General features: G+C 35.3%; 2 protein-coding genes across 7 annotated transcripts in view; one reads left to right on the top strand and one right to left on the bottom strand.

The window, feature by feature from the left end:
• The window catches only part of LOC105039157 (uncharacterized), a 69,417-nt gene extending 64,242 nt beyond the window's left edge, over window positions 1-5,175 (top strand). For all 4 annotated transcript variants that reach the window (XM_073244711.1, XM_073244707.1, XM_010915189.4 and 1 more), the window contains 2 exons: window positions 129-234; window positions 4,730-5,175. In XM_073244711.1, coding sequence (XP_073100812.1) covers window positions 129-234; window positions 4,730-4,894 — 271 coding nt within the window. In that variant the 3' untranslated portion in view covers window positions 4,895-5,175. The remainder of the gene's footprint in view (window positions 1-128; window positions 235-4,729) is intronic.
• A 788-nt stretch (window positions 5,176-5,963) lies between these two features.
• Window positions 5,964-24,773, bottom strand: LOC105039155 (alpha-mannosidase I MNS5). 3 transcript variants are annotated; one of them, XM_010915187.4, is made up of 15 exons: window positions 24,483-24,773; window positions 22,814-22,856; window positions 22,657-22,722; window positions 22,492-22,553; window positions 21,939-22,038; window positions 21,594-21,776; window positions 19,805-19,853; window positions 19,545-19,724; window positions 18,976-19,096; window positions 17,786-17,867; window positions 17,538-17,623; window positions 14,324-14,424; window positions 10,791-10,932; window positions 10,528-10,675; window positions 5,964-6,225 (listed from the first exon to the last, which is right to left on the bottom strand). In XM_010915187.4, exons 1-15 carry the CDS (start codon window positions 24,617-24,619, stop codon window positions 6,193-6,195), a joined length of 1,533 nt encoding a protein of 510 aa, XP_010913489.1. In that variant the 5' UTR covers window positions 24,620-24,773; the 3' UTR covers window positions 5,964-6,192. The 3 variants fall into 3 exon arrangements, with proteins under 3 accessions (XP_010913489.1, XP_010913486.1, XP_010913490.1); XM_010915184.4 differs by lacking the exon at window positions 5,964-6,225 and adding an exon at window positions 6,573-6,879 and having other exon boundaries at window positions 24,483-24,769; XM_010915188.4 differs by lacking the exon at window positions 5,964-6,225 and adding an exon at window positions 6,573-6,879 and having other exon boundaries at window positions 21,939-22,024; window positions 24,483-24,560.
• Between the last annotated feature and the right edge of the window lie 493 nt (window positions 24,774-25,266).

The raw sequence follows: 25,266 nt of genomic DNA, 5'->3' as shown, positions 1-25,266 counted from the left end.
TGTCTGAAACCTATTTCTTCATAACTGTCTTTTTATGCTTTCTTATTAGTATTCTTTGAATAGCTACTTTATGTTATGAAGTTTTAGCTCTTTTCCTTTTTCCCTAACATCATTTAAACTAAATGCAGATGCGTCTTTAGTGCAATAACCAAGCTTATTCGAGTTTCACGACTAGGGTGCTATTTTCTTGTTATATTATTTTCAGATGTTATGACCATTCATTTCTTTTTCCTGGTAAGCATACTTTTCTTGTTTCACCTTTGTGCTTTCTCTTATGGCACTAGTACAGTGGTTGCTTTATGCCAGTTCTCTCTTATGACTTTTGTTTCAATACTGTAAAGATATTTTTACAGAAATGATCTGGATTGTGTAGTTGGAGTGGCAAAAGGAGCTTTATGAAACACATTGACATTATTATTGAAGATTCTTTAATAAGGGTGTTGTATATGGAATAGTTCAAAATCTTACTTAAAGTGGAGGATATGCTTACATCTGAGAAATCGTAACAATGGTATTGGAGAAAGGTTACAAAATTGATGCTATACTTGACCACATTTGATAGCAGAAGCATGCAAAGTTCTGGCACCATCATATGGTTCAATTTTCTGTCACTTTCATTTACATAAAGATTTGACACACTTTTATGGCGAGAAAGATGATGTGGAATACATACTTAAAACACATTATAAAGCAAAAGGAAATGATAATATTCAAGAAGTTAGATATGAAACAGAAGTTGGCAAGCTCTATAAATGGTTGTAAACTTGTAATATTGAAGAGATGGTCTATAGTATGGCATTCAATTTCTAAAGACAAATTTTTATCTGGTTGTTGCTTGATGTAAAATGGAAGGCACTTTGAATTTTTTTTTTGGAAGTAGTGAGGAAAAAGAAGAAGGATGACTAATATAAGAATTACTAATGAAAGAAAAAATGAATTGAAATTTGATAGTCACAATAGTATGATCTAGGTCAACTTTACATTCTTCATCCTTTGAAATTGTTAAAGATGAACTATTTATTGATGCAAAGAATTAAAGATCCTAGTGTATGTTAGTTTTTGCTAATGTCTGATGCAATGTCTGCTAAATTGTGCCGAACCAGTCGGGAGCATACTGAATCGGACCTATCAATTACCGGCACGGTTCATTCCTTTGGTTCGAAAGGAAGCCCTACTGTGCAAGAGGGAGGGAGGAGAGAGAAAGAGAGGGAGGGGGAATAGGGATCCTTGATTATCTTTGCTGATTTCAAATTGGAATTGGCAAATCATTTGCTGACTTCACTAATCCCTAATTATTTTTGCCGATTTTGAATTGAAATCAGCAAATTGTTTGCCAACTTCAATTCGGATTCAGTAAAAAAATAATTAGAAATCCATGGTTTTGAAATAAAATAGGGAATTCCTATTTTAATGAGGGCATTCAAGCCCCCCCTCTCTCTCTCAGCTTCTCTTTCTTTTCATCTCTCTCCTTCTTCCATCCCCCTCTTTCTTGGGCTCTCCCTGTGTTGGTGTGCCCTAGAGCGACACAGTGTGGACCCATACCTTGTTGAACCAATCACCGACCGGTACCCCCTTTGGTACTAGTTCAGCGAACCTTGGTTTGATGAATCAGAGCAAGAACACTATTGTTACTTATCAATAAGAAATGTTAAAGAAGACCTTAAGTTAGAAATATAATATATTGTAACATAATGGATATGGATTTTCCTGCTGTACCCTTTTTTTATTGACATTAGGGAGTGTGCATGCTCTAGCTTCCCTGCTGAATGGAGGACATTGAAAATTTATGATAGATGATTAAAGTATGGATGCATATTTTTATCCTATTTACTGGTGATCTCTTGCCTTGATGCTTGGTCATATCTTAGGCCTTAATTTTGCTCTATGTTGCCATTTAATAACCAGATTTCACTTAAAGCACTAGCTAACCTGTCACCAAAAAAAAAGCACTAGCTAAACATCTTGATTAGAAGTTTTTTTCTTTATTTAATGATTTTTATCTAGTTTTTTACTGAAAAGTATTTTATCCGGCATGATGAGGCAAAAAATATATTAAATCTTGGTGTAAACCTAAACACCATTAAGACTTGAGGAGATAAGTGGTTTCTTTCTTGTTTTTTTTTTTTTTTTTGGTTCCTCTGGGCAGATCTTGGGTAGCTGTATCAATATTTCATTGGGTGTATAACATAATCTATATACTCTTGGTTGGATTCCTTGTTCTATATGCATGAATCCAACAAAAAAAAAATTTACAACATTTTGCCAAAAATGAACTTTTTTCAGATTTCTCATGAGAAAAACTTGTGGATATTCATCTATCTGGTTTCTTTAAAGAACCTCTTTATTCACTGATGTACTAAAAGTTTATTAGTAAAACTACATGTAATTACAAATATATAAAAATAATAAAAATAGGTAGTTTTTAAAGGGCATTTGGTTATAAATATTTTAATAACTTATCTGATTATTTTTAATATTTTGTTGACCTATTAGTTAGTTGATATATGTTGATTGTTTCTTATATATATATATATAATTTGTCAGAGGAGATTTGATCTTGTAATCTAGATCTCTTTTGGCTCTTACATCCTAGATATTTTTTGTCTTGGACAGATCTAGGTTGAAAAGAATCTTAAAGACCCAATTTGAGACTGCAATGTCAGGTTATGGGCCTAAAGTTGTCATTCGGCTTTAAGAAATCATTAAAGTGATACAAGAAAGAACTAATAAGAGGTGAGAAAGGGGAAGAAACTAGAAAGGGAAAGAGAAAATGGAGAGTTGGAAAAAGGGAAGTCTACAAAGCGAATGCCAGGTCTTTGTACCTAATTAGTGCATGCTCCTAACATCTTAAATTCTTAATTATTAGGGCTGTAGTACTATAGCACACAAGTTCCGATTAGGTCTAACTGGTAAAGGTCCGATTACATGCAGGCAAGCCTAATAGATTGAGAAACACAATTTGTTAAAACTTTCTTGGATTATACTTAATAGTTGATACTCCTGAAATTGGAATTTAGATGTCACAGCATCCAAGCTTTCCATGACATTTAGTTACTTATCTTCAATTAAAAGCTTCTATAAACAATGCAGCTAAGTATATGCTATTCCAACATAAATAGCAATAATTCCTTTTAGCTCCACTTCAAGATGTGATGGCAATCAGAATTAGAAATAAGAGGGAGTGTACAATTGACTTAGAAGTAGATGGTTGAGTCGAGAGTGGAGAGGTTGCTTTTGAAGACTTTATAGTAGGGGAAGGTGTGTTTGCTCTTATTTGAATCATGTGACTGTCCTCTTTACCCTCATTCATCTCTTCAGCAAAGAAACTTAAATAAATAAGAGGACTCGATTATTTTGTTTGCATTAATCTTTGTGACATTGACAGGAATATATGCCCTACAACCTGAGGTTTGTTATATGTACTCGATGGAAGTTAAATAAGCTATAGTAAACTGCTTCTTCAGCCAAGGAACATAAATTTTGAAGTTTATCCAATAGGAGTATCAAAGAAAGAAGCACTTTATTGACTTGGCATCCATCTTATCACCTTTGAGATTGGGCCCGATGAATAAAGCAATGACATCCATATACTTTTCAAAAAAGAAAAACGAGGATGATATTGGAAATATAACTTTGCATGTTGTCCATTTGGTATAGAAGATGGCATTCTATTAATGCAAAAAAAGTACTTGAGAAAATTTCTCATAACCTCTTTGATATGATGATGTTTATGCTCTGTGATACCATTCTGTTGTGGAGTATAAAAACATGAAATCTGGTGTATCATTTCTAAAGAGCAAACCAAATTTTGGAATTTAGCAAATATGTATTAAGTCAAGATCTATTTTTCATCAAACAAATAATATAGTGAAAATGAAGTGCATGTAAAACAATAACTCTTCGATGAAATAGTTCACGAGGAGCATTACCACGAGTCTGATATTTTTCTTAAACTGTCTATACCAAAAATGGAGCATCAGACAATTTGGATTTGGAATATTTGTTAACTGAGACAGAAGGCTGTCCTAATACCAACATGCAGTTTTCATGAGTAATCACAGTATGACATGTTGGTGCGTCACCTCCATGGTTTAAACATCATAACATATTGTACCAAAAAAAACATCATAACATATGCAAATGCATGCACTTTGTGCACATACATAATATGTACAGATGCACTTGCACATGCAAAGACAGGCAATACATAATATGTGTACGGACATGTATGTATGCATATGTAAAGATATAGCTGCAAATGTATAGATATAGAGATGCGCATGCACATACATGCAAAAGACACATCCACATAGGCACATACATTTAGAAAGCAAGAATTTTTCTAGTCTAAGTTGTTTTTTCTTAACTCAATTATGGATTTATAAGGATGAAGGAATGCCATGGGAAACCATTGCCTTTCAGTTAACCGCTATCTCCATGGTCATGTAATGCTTTTCCTATGTAGTGTACCATTTGAGGAATGGGTTGGAGGATATTCATGACATTTTTATTTGGTGGTAATAATTAAGTTAGTTCTTTTGGATTCCATGCTGATAAATACAAGTTTAGAAGCTGTTGCATATCACATATCTTGTCTATCTAAAAGATTCATAAGAAGATTGTTAACCCAATGTTCCTATACGTACCATGATATAAATAAAAGAACTAGACAATTAGCAGCAGCAGATAATGTCTTTGAAAGTCATGATGATTTTCTGTTTATGAACAGGTTCGCAATACTGGAAGTTGGATGGAAATTGGTAATAGCATCAGCCATTTTGGGATTATGAGTGCCCAAGTAGTTTTTATATTGATTCTTTTTGCCCTCACGAATATATACACAAAAGATATTGAAATTCCATCTCTACGGTTGTCCTCACGAAAAGCAATGTAATATGATGTATTTCTTATTTCTTATATTGGAGATAGTGGCAAAAGGGTTATGATTTCTTTTTGTTCAGGGTATTTAAACAGATCAGTGGTGAAAGTTTTACGATTTTGATAATTCTTACAATTTTGATTTAAGATGTTTATAATTGAGCTGATATTTCTCACAGACCAAGTTGTTGTCTTGATGGTGTGCAAATGTTAGTAATTGTATCACTTGATGAAAGTATGATGAGTCATTCAAGCAATTGAGCAAGTCTACATTGAACTTGTTCAGTTGTTTTGCCACTGTTATATATAAATATGACGATGACCATGAACTCTGAATAGGCTGAAACACATGAACCACCATGTTCTATTCGTCAAGCTATAGTTTATACATTTGACGCAAACTCATACATTTGAGCTGAACTCCCAAGGAATGAGTTTAAGCAGATTGGTAGGTCTCAACAATACATGCACCGCTCTTTATTGTACGCTTGTACTCAATGTTCGCAATCCCTGTATTGGACTGTATAATGGTACCATATTTATAGAGTGTCAGTACACCTAATATGCCTTGGATCGAGCATTGGTTCCATACTGGTATTGCACATAGACATTATGCCTACGCATGAGTAAAATATTAAAGTAGTTTTCCCTTTTTTATTTAGAAGTTGGAGGATGCTTCTACTCCGCAACAAATGGTTCGCTCCCTTCGATTCCACCGCAATGTGATGCGTATGATCTGGAGAATGATTAGCCGGACAGCGTGCTACAAGCTTGCTTTATGGCTTTTTTCCTTGACCTCTTATGGCCAAATAAAGTACCTGTGAAGTTTGGAGTCTTGGCCAAATGTGGATTTCTTATATGTCACACCTCTTAGTGGTTGAAGGACCGTGCTGTAGATTAGTTTATTTGGCAGGCAATCTGTCTGATATTTTTGCTATATTGTATTATCGGTGTTTCTTTCTAGCTGTTCTCAAGCTCCCTTCCACAGTAACTCTGCTACGGCGATTTTGCTAGGATATAGTTCCATATGGTGGCACCCGCTCTGCTAAGAACTAGGTACAGGGCGAGATATAGGGTTCCACCAGAGATCAACCTCTCGATCAAGGTTTTTATTCTTTGACTTCGAAAAGGAAATAAAGAAGAGTTCCAGAGTCTCTAGAGTAGAAAAATGACAGTAATTTGAATGGGGCGGTTAATTCTCACACGGGGAAAAGTTCAAATAAAAAACGTGAAGTATGGTAGACGCCACTGTACATCAGTTTGCTTCCACAGATGCATCAAGCAGATGGATCGACTTCGCCAAAACAACTGACGCTAGGAGTGCAATACGTCTATTGTACCAATACCCTGCCAGCAAGTCAATTTTCACGGTAATCGCGTATCCAGATATCCCGAAAGGGAAAAAAAGGGATAAAAAAAAAAAGCTTACAAAAGTCAATTTAGCTTCAAGACAATCATGTTAAGAATCTGATCCACATAAAATAGTAAAAACTTTGTAGAGGAACGAATCAACCTTATGATGCCTTATTAACTATGACCAACTTGCACACAAGAACGATCTTACATCGAGTTGATATGCAACAGATCCATCTAAAAGTTAATCAGAAACATGAGTATGAAAATACCCTATCATAAACCTCTATCAGCATTTCGGGTGAAACTATCAACAACTCAGAATATTACTCCTGCACAAGTTGTATAATATTTTTTTACTTTATTATTTTTGTTAATAAATGAATGCTCACTATTACATCTAGGATTGCTGCTGAGGAATCATAATATGAACAACCATAATCCACAATATCCAGCCATACTGCAAGTTCTTCGCCTACAGGTGGTTGAATCAATACCACAATCATCATCAGTAATACACCTGTGATCCACACGTGAATCAGGGACATGGCAGGCACTCTCAACCCAAGGAGTGATATTTCCACCAATGAACATTGCCGGACAAACTTGTAAAGACATTGCACTTGCATGTGTTCCTTGATTTCCATTCTACAATAACATAAAACATCATTGGTTAACAACCTAGTCTCAGCAAACTAGACTGGATATTCAACAGCATTAACAGCAAGCTTTTTCCAGCTATTTGATGGATTTATAGATCCTACGTTTCTGAGGCTAAGTTCGAATTAGAAAATGCCTTCAGGTTTCTTCTATCTCACTCAGAGTCAAAAGCAATACTTGCCAAAAGATCAATATGTAAATACAACACAGAAAAACCGGGAAAAATCTCAGCTTTCAAATACTTGGATCCTGACTGAAAAAGAAAAATTATGAGACACTACGGACACCATAACAAGCTTCAAGAATTGCTGATTCTTCACAGGATTACGAAGAACTTTAAATTTAAGAACCATATGTTTCAAGTAATAATACACATTGGCATGCACAGATTTGTCAAAATCAGAGTAGCCTTTTTGAAATTAAAGATAAATTCTCATATGCATGCTGCATAATTCTATAGTACTCCTAAAAGCAAATAGTTTTGGTTTTGGTCGTATCTGAATTTCTTCAAACAGAGAAATATTTAACGCCTTCTAATGGGTTATATTTCTTTCATTATATCTTTTATTATACAAATGAATTATCTTATTAACTCATTTGTTTCATATCGATTAGTATGAATAGTGAGTTATTTTGTACCATTATCTTATATTATATTGAAACTGATCATAATTTTCCTTAATTCCTATTCATCAAATCAATTGCATATTCCTTTAATACCTCGCTATAATTTAAATCTTTTATTTCATTAGCACACTAATTTAATGTTAATATATTTATAAATACAATAGTTACTCCATTAATCTCTTATTACATTCATCTATTTAAAAGATTATAGACATCCATTTAAATGAAAATAAAGAGGTTTTTTCACAGTTACAAAGATAGCTACCTTTTCTCTCCTTAATTTATATCAATTCCTTCCTCTCTCTACCATTTCCTTTGACCAAGTCATAAAACATATCGGAGATTTCTCCTCTTTTAAGTAATAAGAGATGACTTGATAATTTAGCTAGGTTTAATGGATCAGGTAAGAGAAATGCAGGACGAGAGACAAGAGGAACAGTTACTACAAATTTATGATCATTATTTTGCATTAATTAATATAGAATATTCTTTTGAGTGAAATTTGAATTATTGCATGATCTTTGACATGCAACGCATATGTTAAACACTAGTAGCTCCTAAATAGTTAAGGACAATGAACATAAATTGTCTCGGTAACATATAATCCAACAAGTATAATTAACAGTTACAACGAACTAAGCAACTAAGGATTTTTATATTTGTAATAATAACAATATCAACCATCAATTTAGTGCCATCATAAATCAATATTCACCAGCTTGCTTGCAATGCTCCAAGGAGAAGATAACAAAGATTAGAGAAACATAAAATCTCCCAATGCTTCATAAACTACAACAACAAGCTCATCAATGTCATCATAGATGGTGGTAGAACAGAAAATGTGGCCTCAAAATAGTTGATCGACAAGCTCTGTCTGAAAACCAACAAGCCAAAGCACTATCAAATGGCTCAGATCAGTGACTAAAGTAAACCATTCCCATCGCCCATAAGTGCTTCATTTCCTATTGAGGGAAGGTCCAGGAAGATGAAGCATAGTGTGACATGTTGCTAATGGTAGTATGTCATCTGCTGTTTGGATATCCATTGCTGTTTGACCGTGATTTCACTCATCAAAGATGTGACAACACCTACATCTTTGTCCTCCAACAAAGATTTATGCCAAAGCCCCAAAATGAAGTTTTCATGAAGTCAACATTAAAATCTTCAATTGAGATCCAGTCAGCCCAACAAAAATAAGAAGAATAATATGTCACCTCCCCCTAGGAGCCATATCAGTCAAGCCAGGAGGTGCTGACATGGAATGAGATGGCTCACATCTTGAGATTCGTGTTATGAATCATTGCGGTCCTAACTGTCATGGTCGACCAATTCTTAGGATCAACTTGGTCTTTTATGTCATCACTAGACCCAATACATACCCACATACACAGCTCAAACCGCCTTTTCTTGCCATTTCAGTAACTACTAACCCTCTTATGATCCCAAAAGATGCATGTCACACATTTTTATTGCTTATTCATACCATTTAAGTATATAATAAGGGCTTTGATATGTCCCCCTTGTGATAGTGAAGCTGTACATTGGAAAATAATTGCCTTTAGATAAAATGAATCACTGACTGTGAAACTTCCCTCAGCACTTTTCAACAACTCCAAACTACAATTTGAACAAAATGTTTACCATGGTGGTATCACAGTTTTCCTCCTAAAAGTGTATACATTATTGAGCTCCCTGTCTCACACTTTTTCTAATTTTACTTTACATCCATAATTATTCCGAAAATTTCAAGTAATAATGCCAGTCGGCATGCAGGAACATGTGCCACATGATGAAACAATAATAATAATAATAAAAGATACTCTTGTTAAGTTAAAAATATTTGAAAATTAAATTAGCAGGTGCCATGCTGATCAGTGCCAGATGCCAATACACAGCGCATGCCAACTGGCAAGGGATAGAATGGGCACAGTTGGATTTTGGAACCTTGATTGCTATGTTTTTGCCATCAAACTAATCTATTTAAACAATCCAAAATGCTTGTAAGTTATTCTCATTTACTACAACAGGGGGAAGGAAAAAAAAATCTATTTGTAGAGAAGCTTGACCCAGCTTGAATGCATCAGATCTAGACCTTCACTCTATCATCATATCCCTTTTTATCCTCTCACATGTGCAGCCTCATATTCTCAGATATCCTTTCTAGCAAACTATATTCTTCCTCTAAATTGCTGGATCTGTTTTTATCAGCCAACCTATATGTGCACCATTTACCTCTTTGCCATTGCAATAAAGTAAGAATCTGAAATGCTTAAAAAATTTAGTTAATTATAACATGTAGAACTTGCTACATTTATAGGAAAAGCAGCATGTTTCAACCTCTACAATCTATACAGAATCAGTTCTAAGAATCAGGGTATGAAATAACAAAGTTTGAGAAAATTATATCATCAGCTTTTACTCTAGTGTCAACCCTCTAAGGCAAGGTTTGCCATAACATATCAAATTAGATGCTACGAGGCATACCATATCATACCGGTTCGGTACCAATATATGGTACAGGGTGTGTACCGGCACTTGGTATGCCAAACCGGTTCTGTACCGACACACTAACAAATTGACACCGGTACGGGGCTGATACCGAGATGATGAATCTTGCTTTGAGATAACACAGGCTTTCTAAACCGGACATGTTTTGACAAGTCGGAGTCAACAAGGAAACATCAAAAACCAACCAAAAGGTAGATAGACTAAGCTAATTTTTCTATTTAAGCTAATGGAACTGTGTAGCAAGGAGCAACCTTTTAAATTTCCCAGGAATTAAAACAGTATGGATAGAGAGAATACAACACTCATTATAAGAATCAGCACTCATCTTCAAAGCACGAACCTCAAACCAAAGAGACTGATAAAAAGATTATTACATAATGGGGAAAAATAATGAATAAATAGACGTGGATATTTCTATGACTAATTCACGTTGAAATGCAAACCTATGCCAAAGTAACTTAAATATTGTTGTGAATTAATGCCAAGGGATAGAGATAGCACCTTTATTGATGTCCAATTACTTATGTAGGACTCTGGCAGTTTCTCATGCCAAGAACTTCTTATAGGAAGAAGGTGACCCTCAGTGGTAAATACATAATTTTTATCGGCCAAAAATGAATCATCAAATAGAAGATAAAGATATTTACACCTGAGAGGAAAAGAGGAAAAGAGTTATTTCATGAAGTCTTAACATATCAACAATAAAAGTGCTCATTTTCATAAACGTTTGGCTTTTCCATATCAGCAAACATAGGATAACTCACGTTTCAGAAAGGAAGAAGCTATGCTGATGATCTTCTTGTTGCATGGTCATAACATCTCTGATACTTGCAAAACCACCATCCACTTTGGCATAAGAATTAAGAGAGTTGATGATTGATTCGCCCACTTCCATGTACCAAGGATCTGATATGTATGAGTAAATGTTAATCCCGGTGGAAGGAAAAATGATAAAAAATTCATCTAGTTCTGCATTGCGATCATTCCACTTTTTCATGTAATGGGTAGTCTAAGAGTAGCATAATTATAAAATTAAAAGAACTAAAGTAGCAAGATGTGTCTCCAGGAATCAAAGTTTTCTGCTTAAATTTTTGCTGCATAGAGATTTAAGGGGTTTAGGTGCACAACAAGCCCAGGCATTTTGCAAATGCTCATGAACAAAAATCTACTTTGGAATCTCACCCCTTAAAAAGAGTCAGAAACCGCATACATAAATACATACCACACATACATACATATAAATACACACATTTGAGGTGGGATGGTGGATAGTCTTCTTTTCTATTTTGGTAAGAGCCTTAGCAGCTGGACACACTAATACCCAATGGCCAACCTGGCAGTAGGCCCCAAAATCTGGGTATTAGGCCTGTCCCAAATCAACTCCACAAGCCCCAACATCATGTGCTTCTAAACACCAACAGCAGCATAGAATTATTTGATAAAGTTGGTCACCCTCGATGATGAGGATATCGACAACCTTCTGTCCAAGACTCCACTGTCTGGGATCAAGCACTTTAACCATTTACTACATATCTCATATCCTTTTTCTTCATGCCATTCGTAACAACTAGGGACTTAAATAATCAAATCTTCCTGATAGAAGTCAAAAGCCCAAAATTGGATATCAGCATTTAACAACTGATCAAACTAGTCAATTCTTTGTTCAAAGAAGAACAAAAATCTTCTAAAAAGAGTAGGTGACTAGCATCTGATCGTTCATTCGATGAATGAATTTCCTTGTACATTTGATTTGTACAAATGTCTACCCCTTATGTCACTAAGAAAGTGAACAACAATGAGAAAGATGATTGCAACAGCCGTAAGACTCTCTTTCTTGCAATAACTGAAGACAAGGGCATGCCTCTAGTCACTACAGCCACTGCAACAGGTAGGCACTCTACCTGGTGTTTTCTTTTTGTTTGGTGTCTTTTTTTAAGATTAGATTAGAAAGGGCTAACCCCACCTTCCTAACATATACCCAAGCCACCTGTTGAGGGCTGACTCCAACCAGATTCAAAAGCCCACCCTTTTGCCCAACTGGCACATGGCGCTACCATACAAGCAAGCACTTGGTGGTGATCTAGTGCTTTCAAAATCTCACCAAATAAGCTGTCAAACACATTAACCCCATTCCAAGAACTTCCAAACTTTTTGATCGGTACTTTTATCCAGCCAAATGTGTTTCCCTTGAGCATCTTTCTCAAAGCAATCTCTAATTAGATTTTCTTTTTTCGCTTGAATTGAAAGAAGCATATGGAAACTTCTTAACTATGCCTCATTTGAGGAATTCTTTTTGATAGTCTTCTTTCCACAATATCTAAAACTAACAAATTCATCTTCTTCATACTTCACATATTTCTCCATATTCTACTACCTCATGCTTAATACGTCAAACTTGGTTTACATCTCTGATTTTCTTAACCCTGTCCTGGCTAAATTTATAAATTCCCTTTTCTTTTCTTGTTCCAACCTAAAAATTACCAAAAGTTGCATATTTAGCCTTGTTTGCTTCATCTATCCTTATTTTTGAACCTTGCTCGAGATTTCACAAGCCAACATCAGTGGGATTGCTAGTCACCCACTAGCATGGAAATGTCATGCCATGCTAAAGCAGCATACGTGCAAAGCAACCGTGGAAAAAAAAACAAAGGATTTAAAAATAAATTTAATTAAAAGTTATAAGAAAAAGGTTAAATGGTGATGTACCAAGAAAAGATTAAATAAGTGTCATACCGGCGGGTGCTAAACACTGGCTTGGCATGGCATGTGCCTGTTGGTATGGACAGGCACAGCCGGCACCTACATGCTTGACTTTACATCTGCTAAAGTCCCTGGTGACTTTTGTTCTGTCTCTAATAAGAGCATGGTCCTTTTCTCTTATAGCTCATCTGCAACTTGCCATTTCATGACAAAGTTTCTTTATAAATATTTCTTTTACCTTTAGGCTCTCAAGAAACTTCTTTAGCAACTCTGCTTATATATCTCCATCATTTGGTTTGAAATCTTGAATTGGTTCACTAGTACCAAATTCCTAAATTTTATCCTAAAAGATGTTTTCTTGCTCTAAGTCCCACTATGTTATCCTGGGGAAATGTGGAGTTCTATTTCCATTCTTTGCTCCATGAGCAAGCATCTAGGACATGAGCTTATGAGCACCACCTTACAATGTTGATCTCTCTTCTACTTAGGAAATAATAATCTACGGTCACACATTTCACCTACTCTTAAATGTGACTAGATGTTCATCTCTTGCTATAATAACTTTTTGTTATTGCCGCATCATACACTGCTTAGCTGTATCAATCATCCACAATTAAGATTATAAAAATACTTGAAATATCTGTCATCAGCTGCCAAAATCATGCTCTCTCTTTTTCTAAAGGAAAAAAAAAGATCATAGGTGGAATCCACATAAGAATCATAAGAGGTCCTTATTACACAGACATCATGGAAATCAAGAATAGATTTGGTTTAAGACAATAACAGAACTATTAGATCATAAAAATTTAGACAATGATACACTCAAAACATCCTGACCACCAATGAAAGTAGGACTTTTAATTTCTCAGAGAAAATGCAATAGCAACATGCGGTAACTTTATGTGAAAAAGAACCAAACTGTGAAAGATGTTGCAAAGATGTGCTTTCATAAAATTGATTCCAGAAAATGTAAATCAAGTTTAAATTTGAGAAACTAAAATTTAATGGCAAGACCTTAAAGCAATTTCCTTTTTAAACTAAAGTATGTTTAGAATTTTACATGGTTTCTACTTCAGGTTCTAAATTTTCCTAAATGCACTAACTAGTTAAGAAAATACAAAACCAACTTACACGTACATATCAGATTCTGAAAAACAATTACAGTTCTATGACAAATTAAGCATATACATTTTTCCACCCAAAACATTAACAACCTCAACATATGCGAAGACTAAATCATAAGATGTTTAATCTTCAGCTATCTACTTGCTATCCATTTTTTCAAACCACAGGTACAAGCACATACCAACTTCTTAACTTTCAATGTGACATTTATTGCCTTGTTCAAATGCTTATTTCCCATTTGTCAACATACTAGCACATGCACCTGCATATGGACATGGACGCTGCATGTTTGCACCCATACACCAATGCATGCACATGCACAGACAATTATGTAAATTTTGAAAGAGTTCATGACCTCTAGGTGCATGATAAAGAACTAGGGACCTCCTCATTTTATCCCTACATTTCTCAATGTACTTTTTGCAGTTCAACTGATAAAATTTCAATTACATCTATAAAACAGTTCCAAGACCTTTAGTTGCTTGATAAAGGTAAAATGTAGATTCGGCAAGTTCAGGGCGCAATGGATAATATCTCTCCGTAGGATGCAACATGTCATGGTCCAAAAGATACCTGTAAAAACAAAGAGATATCCCATCTGACATAGGCATTGGCTACTACGTCGCCTCAGAGAGATGATATAGTATGTCAAAGAAAGGAAGTAAGGTATAAAAAGAAGTTTCTTAATTACCAATCTTTTATGTGCTATTGCCATTGCAAGTAACAAAAAATTACAATATACACTGAAACAAACCAACAGAAGCAAAAGTTTTACATTTGGAATATCAAGCTGTAATGGTTACTAAAGGAAGCTGTAATGATACTAAAGTTAGCTGTCCACAATGTAAAACGGTGCAAAAAAAGAAGTACCTATTTTACAGATTTATGCTGAGAAAGACAATCCAAAATAATAATAATAAAATGACTTACAGGACATAAGATTATTTAACAAGATAATCTTTTATTATTAATCAGCCAAAAATTTCTCATCTCAAACTGTTAAACATCAAAGAAAGAGAAAAGGGATGTTAACAAGTTCCACAACCATCAAGCAAGCTGTCCTTTAGGGTGGTCAACCTATAGAACCATCTCTGATGCGAGTCTATGTAATAGGCTGATTCGTGGAAAGGCATAATGATTCATTCCACTGCATTATTCCCAAGTTTCACTAGCCATGCCTCTTTAAATTCACAGAAGCTCATATTTTAGGCTTCAGAAAATCAAGCCTTTTTTTTTTTCTGGTCCCAGTCCACAAGCTACTATTATTCCACCTCACCTACACTCTCTTTTTTCGGGTAGAAATGAAGTATAGGCAATAGGCTACACAATGAGGGTCAGCCCTCCTGCAAATACCCCTATTCCCCCAAACCCCGGTGAAGATGGGATTTGATCCCAAGTAATTTGATACAACTGCCAAAAACTTTAACCTAGCACCCTCAGCATGAACTCCCTTCAATATTAGCAAATATACCACATGCTGCATGGTCAGCTTGTTTTTTCCCTCTCAACACACTTGTATTCTCTATGATAAAACAAAAGTTTAAGAGAGATGTTGAGAGACTAGAAATCAATTGTGTTGTGCACAAGGTTTTAAGCATCATTTGTCATATGCTCGGTACCAGTGCGAGCTGACTATACCATATATTAATACTGAACCGGCACGTGGTATGGGGGGACGTACTAAGTGTCGGTATGCCAAACTGACTCCTATACTGAGCGTACCAACATAATAACATGATGGTATTGGTATGGAATCCGGTACCAAAACAACAAATCTTGTTTAAGTTTTAGCCTTGACCAACCTATTTGGGCCTATTATGATTCACAGTAGGTTAGAAGTTTCAGCCAAAATGCATCTATTTCAGCCAATTTGGAACATTTTTGGATGGAGGTGATCCAAATCATCCCTCCATTTTAAGTTTTGGGTGATTCTGGCCAGGTTTAACCAAAAATGACTAAAACTTAAAATGTGTAACTTATTATTAATAAATCTATTTTTCAAATTTGAGTTAGTGATCAACACCTAAATCAAGGTTTGCCATTTTGATACCGAACCCCAAAGCAATACCATCCTATGATAGCATCAGTTCGCGGTTCGATATGGTATGAGACAGTATACCAATTGTTGGTATGGTATGAAACACCATACCGATATGGTACGGTATGTCTCATACTGGATGGTATGGGGTAGTACAGCAAGCCATGACCTAAATCCCTATAAGAACTTCTAGACTAAGACATGCAGGTCACCTTAACCCCACTACATGCCAAAGCCTTTGGCGAGCAATGTTGCATCGATACAAACATGAGAATTGGATCCAGACACATGTCCAAATATCTGACTTTGCAAGAAGCGAAAAAAAAATGATAGGGGAAAATGTAGAAAAATAATTTTAACTAAAATATATACATTTAAGTATTTTATAAAAGAATATTAAAGGATGTGTTTGTTAAGGTTTTCCAATATGCAGCTTTCTCATCCAAACTTTCAATTAGCTTAAGAATTTAAGGAAATGGGCAATCCATACAATTATTTGATATGCATATTCTTAACCAAACTTTAAAAAGAACAAAATCTCATTGTTAACATTATCATAATGGGTCAAACTAACTGTTTGAGAGCTCAATCCTTGAGCAATTTCTAAAAACTAAAATTAACAAATTTTGATAAGTATCCAAGGGTTTGACAGGTATCTGACTTGAGTTCTATGAGGTGGGCAAGAGTGTAAAGGTAACTCAGCCGCGAAGGTCCCTATGCTAATACTTTGTAGAAAGTAGTGTGAATGACTAAATAGAAGGAACCATCATGTGCAATAATAACAGCTTGTTTTTTATCTAAACAAGTATAACCATTGTATCTATAAGTGTCTAGAATAAACTGCTTAACCTCAAAACTATAAAATAAAATCCCCAAATTTAAGATATTTGGAGGCCCTACTGATAAAAGACAAAAAAAAAACGGCTTCAACGTGCAAGGGATAAAAAAGCTTCATGGTTGCAATATGGAGGGTAGTTTTGAACAATGGAAGTTCAATAAGAAACTAATACATATTTTCACAGTGCAATATATCAGCAATGCTTTCTGAATTTCATCTATAAACAAAATAACTTTAGCTTAGAACTATTGAAACTATATAAAAAAAAAAAAATCCTATATTTATAACAGAAGCACTCTCCATTGTGCAACAATTATTCTGGGGTCCTTTGTTTCCTTCCATTTTCCTTCTTTGAATATTTTCTATCTTTTTTAAACTGCAACCCTGCAAACCCAAGCAAAACCAAGTTTTACAACATTGGTTGTGCATGTGTTATACTTATGCATTATTTTTTTAATAGTGTGACATCCAGTTACGCATTATTGTTCTCTATATGAGTATACATTTTCTTTTTTGTCATAGAGTTTATTGGTCTTATAAATGCAGGACACTGCATGGCTCTCAGGTAGCCTAGTATTTTAACAAGATATTGCATTCACCCTGTCACTTGCTTCTCGAGTTTTGACAGTAACTACAAAATTCTCATGCAGCTGTTGCACAATAATAGTTTAAACAACAGTCATAATTTGACAGACAAGATCAGATGAATCTGTTTTTTGTTTTCAAAATTCTTGGTGGTTGAAACTAGAAGCCAGAAAAATGGTCTCTTTTGACGGATAGATTGTAGAATAGATTAGGCACCAGATATACCTTTCAGGTAGCACACCAAACCTCTGCCATACATGGAAAAATTCACGATGTGATGAGTTGGCGGCAGCAATATCTCCCACAAGAATCTGTTGGCAATTAATCATGGATGAACATTAGTGTATCTATATTTTGCAATCATATGGGATTTTTTTTTGTTTTCTTTAGCACATATGGGAATAAATCATATGTGAATGTTGCAATCATATGGCAAAAAATCGTATGAGAATTTTAGGGGCCTAAATGGTAACCTGAAGACCAGGCCAGAAAGCTTGAAGGCTTGTGAGCTGCCAGTAGGTTGCTCTTCCGGTTCTCATATCAGCTTCATGATACCTGATAGTACAACAAAACTGGAGTTCGTATGAAATCTAGAGGATGAATTATAAAATTGAATGTCAAGATTTTAGGAAGCAGAGAAACAAAAAATCAAGACTGCATGCAGAACATGATAGTATATTATAGGGTGGTATTTGCAGATTCAGAATATAAAATATAGATGAATCTTAGCATAATATTTTTGCAAAATGCAGTCATATCTTGTGTAAGTCAATAGGTTTATTAGAAAAGCATGATAAGGCCAAAAAAGTATCAGCAAAAGAAACATGTACAAAAAAATGAAAAGAACCATGCTTAGCGTCATTAAAGCAATGTTTTAGGTACCATGTTGTACCAGTTATACTGGCCATATCATACCATATCACTGACATGGACCAGTATCAGTACGCCAGTCTGTACTGTACTGCACTGGCACATGATAGTTGGTGTCACCTTTTCTGTGTCACCATCAACTACTGTACCACGTGTTGACATGGTATAATGCTATAGTACCTGTAGGCACTTGACCAAGTACCAGAACCACAACTCTGACCTCGCTTTAAGCCATGAAAATTTCATTAGTTGCACGTGCTAGGAAAGTACAGAAGAGCAGTTATAGTGCATTAACCAGTACTTTTCTTTTTTCCTTTTTTTCTGAATGGTCTAGCACTTTGACCCTGATATTTAGTAAGAGGCATCTAACGTCAAAGGCTTGGCACAAGAGGATTGATGTCAACATTCTGTAGATATCTTCTCAATCTTATCCCTGGAGTGTTTGGTCACTAACAAGAGTTAAAAAGACTACATACATCTCACATGCTAGGCAGCCCAAAATTTTAGGTGCCAACATTGACTTCTATGATTAATAAATGATCTATAATTCATTAACTGACCTTATAAGCTGAAGGCATTTAATTCCAACTTTTTTCTAGCACATGACAGTACTTTAGTAAGGGCTTTTAATCTACAGATACCGTTCATACCTTTCAAATCAAATCACCATTTAAAAGTTAAAGGAACTTTTTCCTAACAAGTAGTTTCTGAAACAGAATGGCAGGAAAAACATTGATCGATATCAGAATTGAGATTTCCACACAAACAGGAAGAGAAATGCTCAGTGCTGTACCATGGGCCATGCCGGAAGTATTTCTGCACAGCTAGATAAGCTGAATGAAAGATGTCCCAGTACTCATCACTTCCAAAAAGAATGTAGGCTTTGATTAAATATTCGTAGAATGAATCAACTCCTACAAGAGGTGAGAAAAATTAGAATAAAAAAATGTATCAGAAACATGTTAAGAAAACCCAACCATACATACAAATGAATGTTGAAATTTTAGGTCATATATTGCCAGTTGATAAGCAAAAAGGCATCATTACATAACATCCTAACAAACATATTCTTAGCTAATAAGATATTAATGAACCTGATATTCTAATCTGATGAACTATCCTAGAAAGAGGGGCCATTGCTTGGTGCAATGGTAAAGGCTTGGGCTAACAAGTGCAATGGCACAGGTTCAAGTCCTAGGACAACCATTTTGTCCAAAAAATGCCAAAGTTTAGGCCTGTCCTAAGTTCTCCCTTCCTAGGACCTTGGATCATTGGAACTTGGGAACATAACAAGGTAATAATGTATGAACCATGCTGGAAAGGAAATTTATGCAGATAATTATCTGAAGCAGGAGAAAGTACCAGCGCCAATGCCGGATGAACATTCTATCCACTCCCCAGTGACAACATCAAGAGTTGTACCTAAAAGATTCAGAGAACTTCTCATGCTCCATAATTTGCGGAGAGCACGAAGAGCCACAGCTTCATATTTAGAGTCACCAGTTAATCGTGACAATGCTCCCATTTCAAGAATAAGAGAACCTGAAGATAGAAGTAGTTATTTAGTCCCTGGAAACTGAAAGAGCATTGCACCCAGAAGAGTTAATGATTAGCCCTCTCACCACAACCCGATGTGCTAGTTTCAGTTGTCTCATTTTCCATTACTCCATTCTGTCAAAACATAAATTTTACAGTTTTGATCAACAAAATCTAGTATTTGTAAGAAGATTACCGTTATACCAGTTGTCTATATATTAATAATAAACCCAGCAGATAACAATCTCTTTTGACATGGAACTTTCAAGCAGTAATATGCTTCAGCAAGAAATGAGGGGAAGACATAATTCTAAAGCATTTCCTTCAATCCATAATATTCCAGTTTCAATAATCCCACATGAAACAAATGTAACGTTCCAAATATAGAGCATCAAGCAAAAGTGTCCTTCTACTGGAACACTAATGCAGATAAACCAGAACTGAAAAGGAGAAGTTTTAATTACCATGTTATAAACCTAAATCCTCTTGTGCAAGTTTGACTCTATGTAGTAACAACTCAATACTGGCGTTTCTTATTACATTGTCTAAGTAATATCATCCAAGTTATTCATGCAGTAATGACCGGCAGCTCACATCTGTCCAAAAATTTTATTACTTTTACAGTTTTAAGACAGAAGAAAAGAAATATCCAAGTCAAGCTGCATAGAATGATATGCAAGACTAAAGGCACCTAGTTACAGAATAAAATCATAAAAAATCACATACCTGCCAGAATAAATTTCTCAAAGAGTCTCCCAAGATAAGAAAGAAAATTTGAATGAATGAAATCATAAGCTACACCTCCTTGCATTATTTGATCCTTTTTTGCAGCCTATTGTAAAATAAGCATCAACCATCAACCCCTTTCTAAGCAGGCATGGGGCTGGGCATGAACAGTATTATGCTGTATTTTTGGTATAACAAGAACAGGATAAGAAAAGATCACTCTGATACAGGAGTTAGTTAACCAAGGCTTGAGAGGTGGAAAAGTGACTCAAGACAGGATAGACGTGTGCAACAAAAATCTGAGACCTTACTAAGAATGCAGCCTGAAGTCACAGTGGATGAAAAAAAGGGGGGATGACCTAATGGAATAAAAGTGAAGGTATAACTTCTACTTATCAATCAGATATGCTAGCAATGATGGTAGATGCAAAGTTGAGAGAAAAAATTGCAAAGGACTCATGAAGGCAAAGTCAAATAGTCAAAAAGCTTTTAGAATGAAACTGGAGCTTTCTAATAATTGCATCCTTGATTTTTGGATAGTCATCAGAAATATATCTTATCTATGCTCGATGGTTAATGCAACTTGAATAACAAGTCTCATCAAATACAAAGTGATAAGTACCATTTTATAATAACCTTAAACAAAATTTTCATATATTTTAAGCTAGTTTGGCTTAAGTTCTCTCACAGATTACATCTAAGACCATCTTCTTTGACAAGGCAAGGAATCCTTTCTCACAAATTCCATTTATGTCCTCCAATCTGTATGACCTACTTTAAGAACTCACAGCACAACTTAGTGCATGCGAAGCTCCAGATGATGTAATTTTGCAGTTCAACAATGTGAAACACAATTAAATCTAAAGCAATGAGTACACTTATTCTATGTATGTCAGTTAACTCCGTAAGATTATCACTAAGCAATCAGCAAAATAGTGCATTATAATGTAATCTATTTATTAGGGAATAATTGTGCATGCAACCCTCCTACCACCACCACCGCAACCTCCACAACAACCCTCCCCCTAAAAGATCTCTTTGTATCACCAGTCACTCTATGAGGAACTAGTAAAGAGCTCAAAGAAACTTGGAAAAGATGCTACACAAATGAAAACTTTAGAATAACAGAAGCAAATTTACATGCAGTACCTTCAGATTAATCCATGCATATGGCAAGCCAGTGGGACTATCAAATGCAGGTAGGAAGCGTTGTCCCAAGTCTTCAGCAAGATTGAGCAATTGATTCTTGTATAATCCATGATCTAACCTGCTTTTAGTATCAGTTGCAAGTATATGTGCAGAAATAAGCCCCCCAAGAACTCTTATGTTGCACTACAAAAGTAACAAGAAATAGGAAAAACAAAACTGTTAGAACACCATAATGACATAAGTATCAGTTCACTGAATCCAACTTCCAACCATACACACATATACATATACATATATTCTTCTTAGATTAGTAATAAGAAAAGATGGAAGAACTAAAGCATATACCTCAAACAGATTTACCCGAGCATCTACGTCAAACGTCAGGTTATCAGAAAGCCAAAGAACTCCTCTTTGAAATTCTGTGAAGTTACCTAAGACAACAAGACTGCAATAAGCCAAACAGAGAGGGCATCACCTATCAACCTCGTGAAAAGACTATCACCACCAAAAGATGTTTATATGCACTGTCAACATATTCCTGACGCTTAAGTGCATGCATGGTGTAAAAATAAAACACAAGGAACCAGGCGCATTACCTATCAACCTTGTTAAAACTAAACCAGGAAATCCTACTTATGCAAATTAGTTAACACATTGCAATAATTCACATGAAATCATGTTTTCAACACTCAAAGTTCTAATAATTAGAAGCATAACATGCCAAGGACTGATCCCAGAAGAATACAGAAGCACCAACGTTAGATCTACATTCAATATCTAAATCTCACTCATCTGAAACCCAAAAATTATTGAGATAATGATTGATAGTCATTAGTTGCAGCACCTATGAATAGTTCATATTTTGATAAGTCAAACTTAGTCAATATGTTAGGCATACCTTGACAGTGATTCAATAAGTGATAAGGCTGATCCATTATAATTTTGGGGTAAGTATTCAAGCTGAAAATAGGATAAACAAACAGTTACTTGACCCAAAAAAAAAAAATAATCGTTTTATCATAATAATCAAAAGAAACAACTCAGCTTATTAACAATTCCACACCTTCAAATTCCCAAGCTCACTGAGGGAGTCTGTGAAAGTTTTGGTCAGAGGCTTTAGTTCATCATGCTGCAAAAGAAAGCAAAATTAATAATGACTGCTAGTGCTAGACAAGATAAACAGATCACAGAAAGAAACTTCACAGGGCAGAAGAACTGACCGGAAAAGCATGAGCCATGTAGTTTTCATATGCATGATAAAACCTGAAAAAATTAAGTAAAATATAACATTTAATTACTGAGAATTTTTAGCCGAGGAGTAAGGCCTCATTTTGCTGAGTAGTTGAGAAGTTCCAAGAATATAAATGCTGGTACAAGGCAGTCATAATCTAAGGGACATTAGTTTTAGGATTATATGATCACTGGTATATAGCTCAAATAGATGGAAAATTGTTCTAAAATCATTGGTTGGTATCCATGTCCACAACAAACCATACTACCCTTTGGAGGCAGACTGCAACTTTACATCATTATTTAGCTAGTTGAATTAAGAACTTGACAAAACTTTCAATGTATATTTCTAATTTTTAACTGCCTTTGCTTAATGGTCTTGTAAATGCTCCATAGAGGCCAGAATTCCAGATCCTCTCCCAGCATCAGAGACACAATGCTACGTTCTAAATAGGCAGTTACTGATTATGGGTATGGGGAAAAAGAATGATATTTGTGTTTCTAAGTATGAAGATTGAAGTAATCAAAACCACAAAAAAAAAAAAAAAGAGTTTGCTATTAGCATGATCATAGCTAAAGCATATTTTAACTAGAAGCATGTTGTTATCTAAGTTCATTGATAAATTAGTCATAAAAACAAGTTGGAAGATAATGAATCCAAGAAAGGGACCAGAAACAACAGAGATTTTGACATAGCACAAGTAAGTTTACTTTCAGCTAGAGGCACATCAAGATCTTGAGGAATATCAAATTCCAAAAGTCTGCAGAGGTTTCAGACTGTGTTTTTATTTACCAATAATTTGAACAATTGTAAAGGGGGTGAAACCCCAAATACCAGATATTATCTTCAGAGGTTCCAAACAATACAATCTATTGTCGAATAAGACATCTTTGGTCGATTTTTCTTTGAACTGAATTGTTTTCCCCTTTTATGCCTTTTATTGTTATTTCATCCGAAACCATAAAACTTGATGAAACAATCTGTCCCGCTAAAAATACCCAGAAACTGAATCACAAATTGATCCAGTTCTGAGATCTGATCTAACCAAATTTTTGGTAAAATAACTGTATCATCCGACTAACTACAATTGTTATGTGGTGCAAAAATTAAACGCACCACACACGAGACATAATCCCTCAACCCTCAAGACATGCACGTACTGCAAGGGTCGCCATGAAACTGCAGTGCACCCCATCCCGCCACTCAGCAACCCACTTCAAGTATGACTCTCCCTGACGCAACCCTCCTTTCAAAACGGCGATTGAATCTTAACAGATTACCCCAAAAAAGAAAAAAGAAAAAGCTTTGGTCCCAAACTGGTGATAATCTAAAATTTTTCAAGAACATCGAACTAGGGGCGCGGCGCAAAAGACGTCGCAAAGAAAATCAAAACAGCTAATCCGAAGATCCAATTTTTTCCCATCAAATATTTTTTAGAAATTCTACGTCCCCTATTTACCAGAAATTCTCGTGTTGCACAAGTTCTTGGACTTTCTTTCTAGTTACAAGAATCATCTATGTGACTTGTAACATAATTTGAAGACAAAAAAAAAAATCCCGATCAAAAATGCTAGTCAAACAAAAGGAATTCTTGCAGCCATAACGAAGAATATCCGGAAATTTGAAAAAAGAAGATGGGCAAAGATAATTCGACTCACATTTTCCGGACCTTCTCTCGCATGTACGCCTTCTTCGCAGCTCCGAAGCCGGCGGCGGGGTGGGAGAACGCGGAGAGGATCAGCAGAGATAAGAGGCCCCATCTCGCGGGCCCGGAAGCAGATCTTGCGGCCGGCATGACCTCGCTAGTCGCCCAAAATCTAGCGCGACACCAGACGGGCCTTTCTCTTCCCTCGTGCCCCCTCCGTGGTCAGCTACCAAGATTCGCCGCTCCCACCCAGCGCCGGCGTCTATCTTTGGACCTATAACTGGGGCGGTCAGGCCTGCGAAAATTTTAATTTATTCCCGAGCCATATCTTCAAGACCCAGCGGGACTTGTGATTGGATTGGGTGAGGTCGGTGTGGCTGGAGAGCTGCGTTCGCTTTCCCCTGGTCACAAAATGTTCCGTTGCACCCGGAATTCGCCACCCAAATACACACAACTGCGATAATTATTTCATGATTAACATTTGTTTTTGATATAAATGGTTAACATGTACCACTCAAAGTAGAGCTGCAAATGGATAAAAAATTGATCGGGTATCAATATATCTATATTCATATTTATTTTATCAGATAAATATAAATATAAATATTATTTAAATATAAAAATTTATATTCATATTTATTTTAAATAGATATAGATATAATTTAGATATTAAAAATATGTATATAATTATGAATATAATTTAAATATTAAATTTTATAATTATAAAATTAAAAATATTACTGAATAAATGATAAATCAAGCCAATAATATGTTTAGATGAATGTATATTTTTTTAT

Source organism: Elaeis guineensis, chromosome 1 (genome assembly GCF_000442705.2).
Source record: "Elaeis guineensis isolate ETL-2024a chromosome 1, EG11, whole genome shotgun sequence".
NCBI lineage: Eukaryota > Viridiplantae > Streptophyta > Magnoliopsida > Arecales > Arecaceae > Elaeis > Elaeis guineensis.
This window is presented reverse-complemented; position numbering and strand designations above follow the sequence as displayed.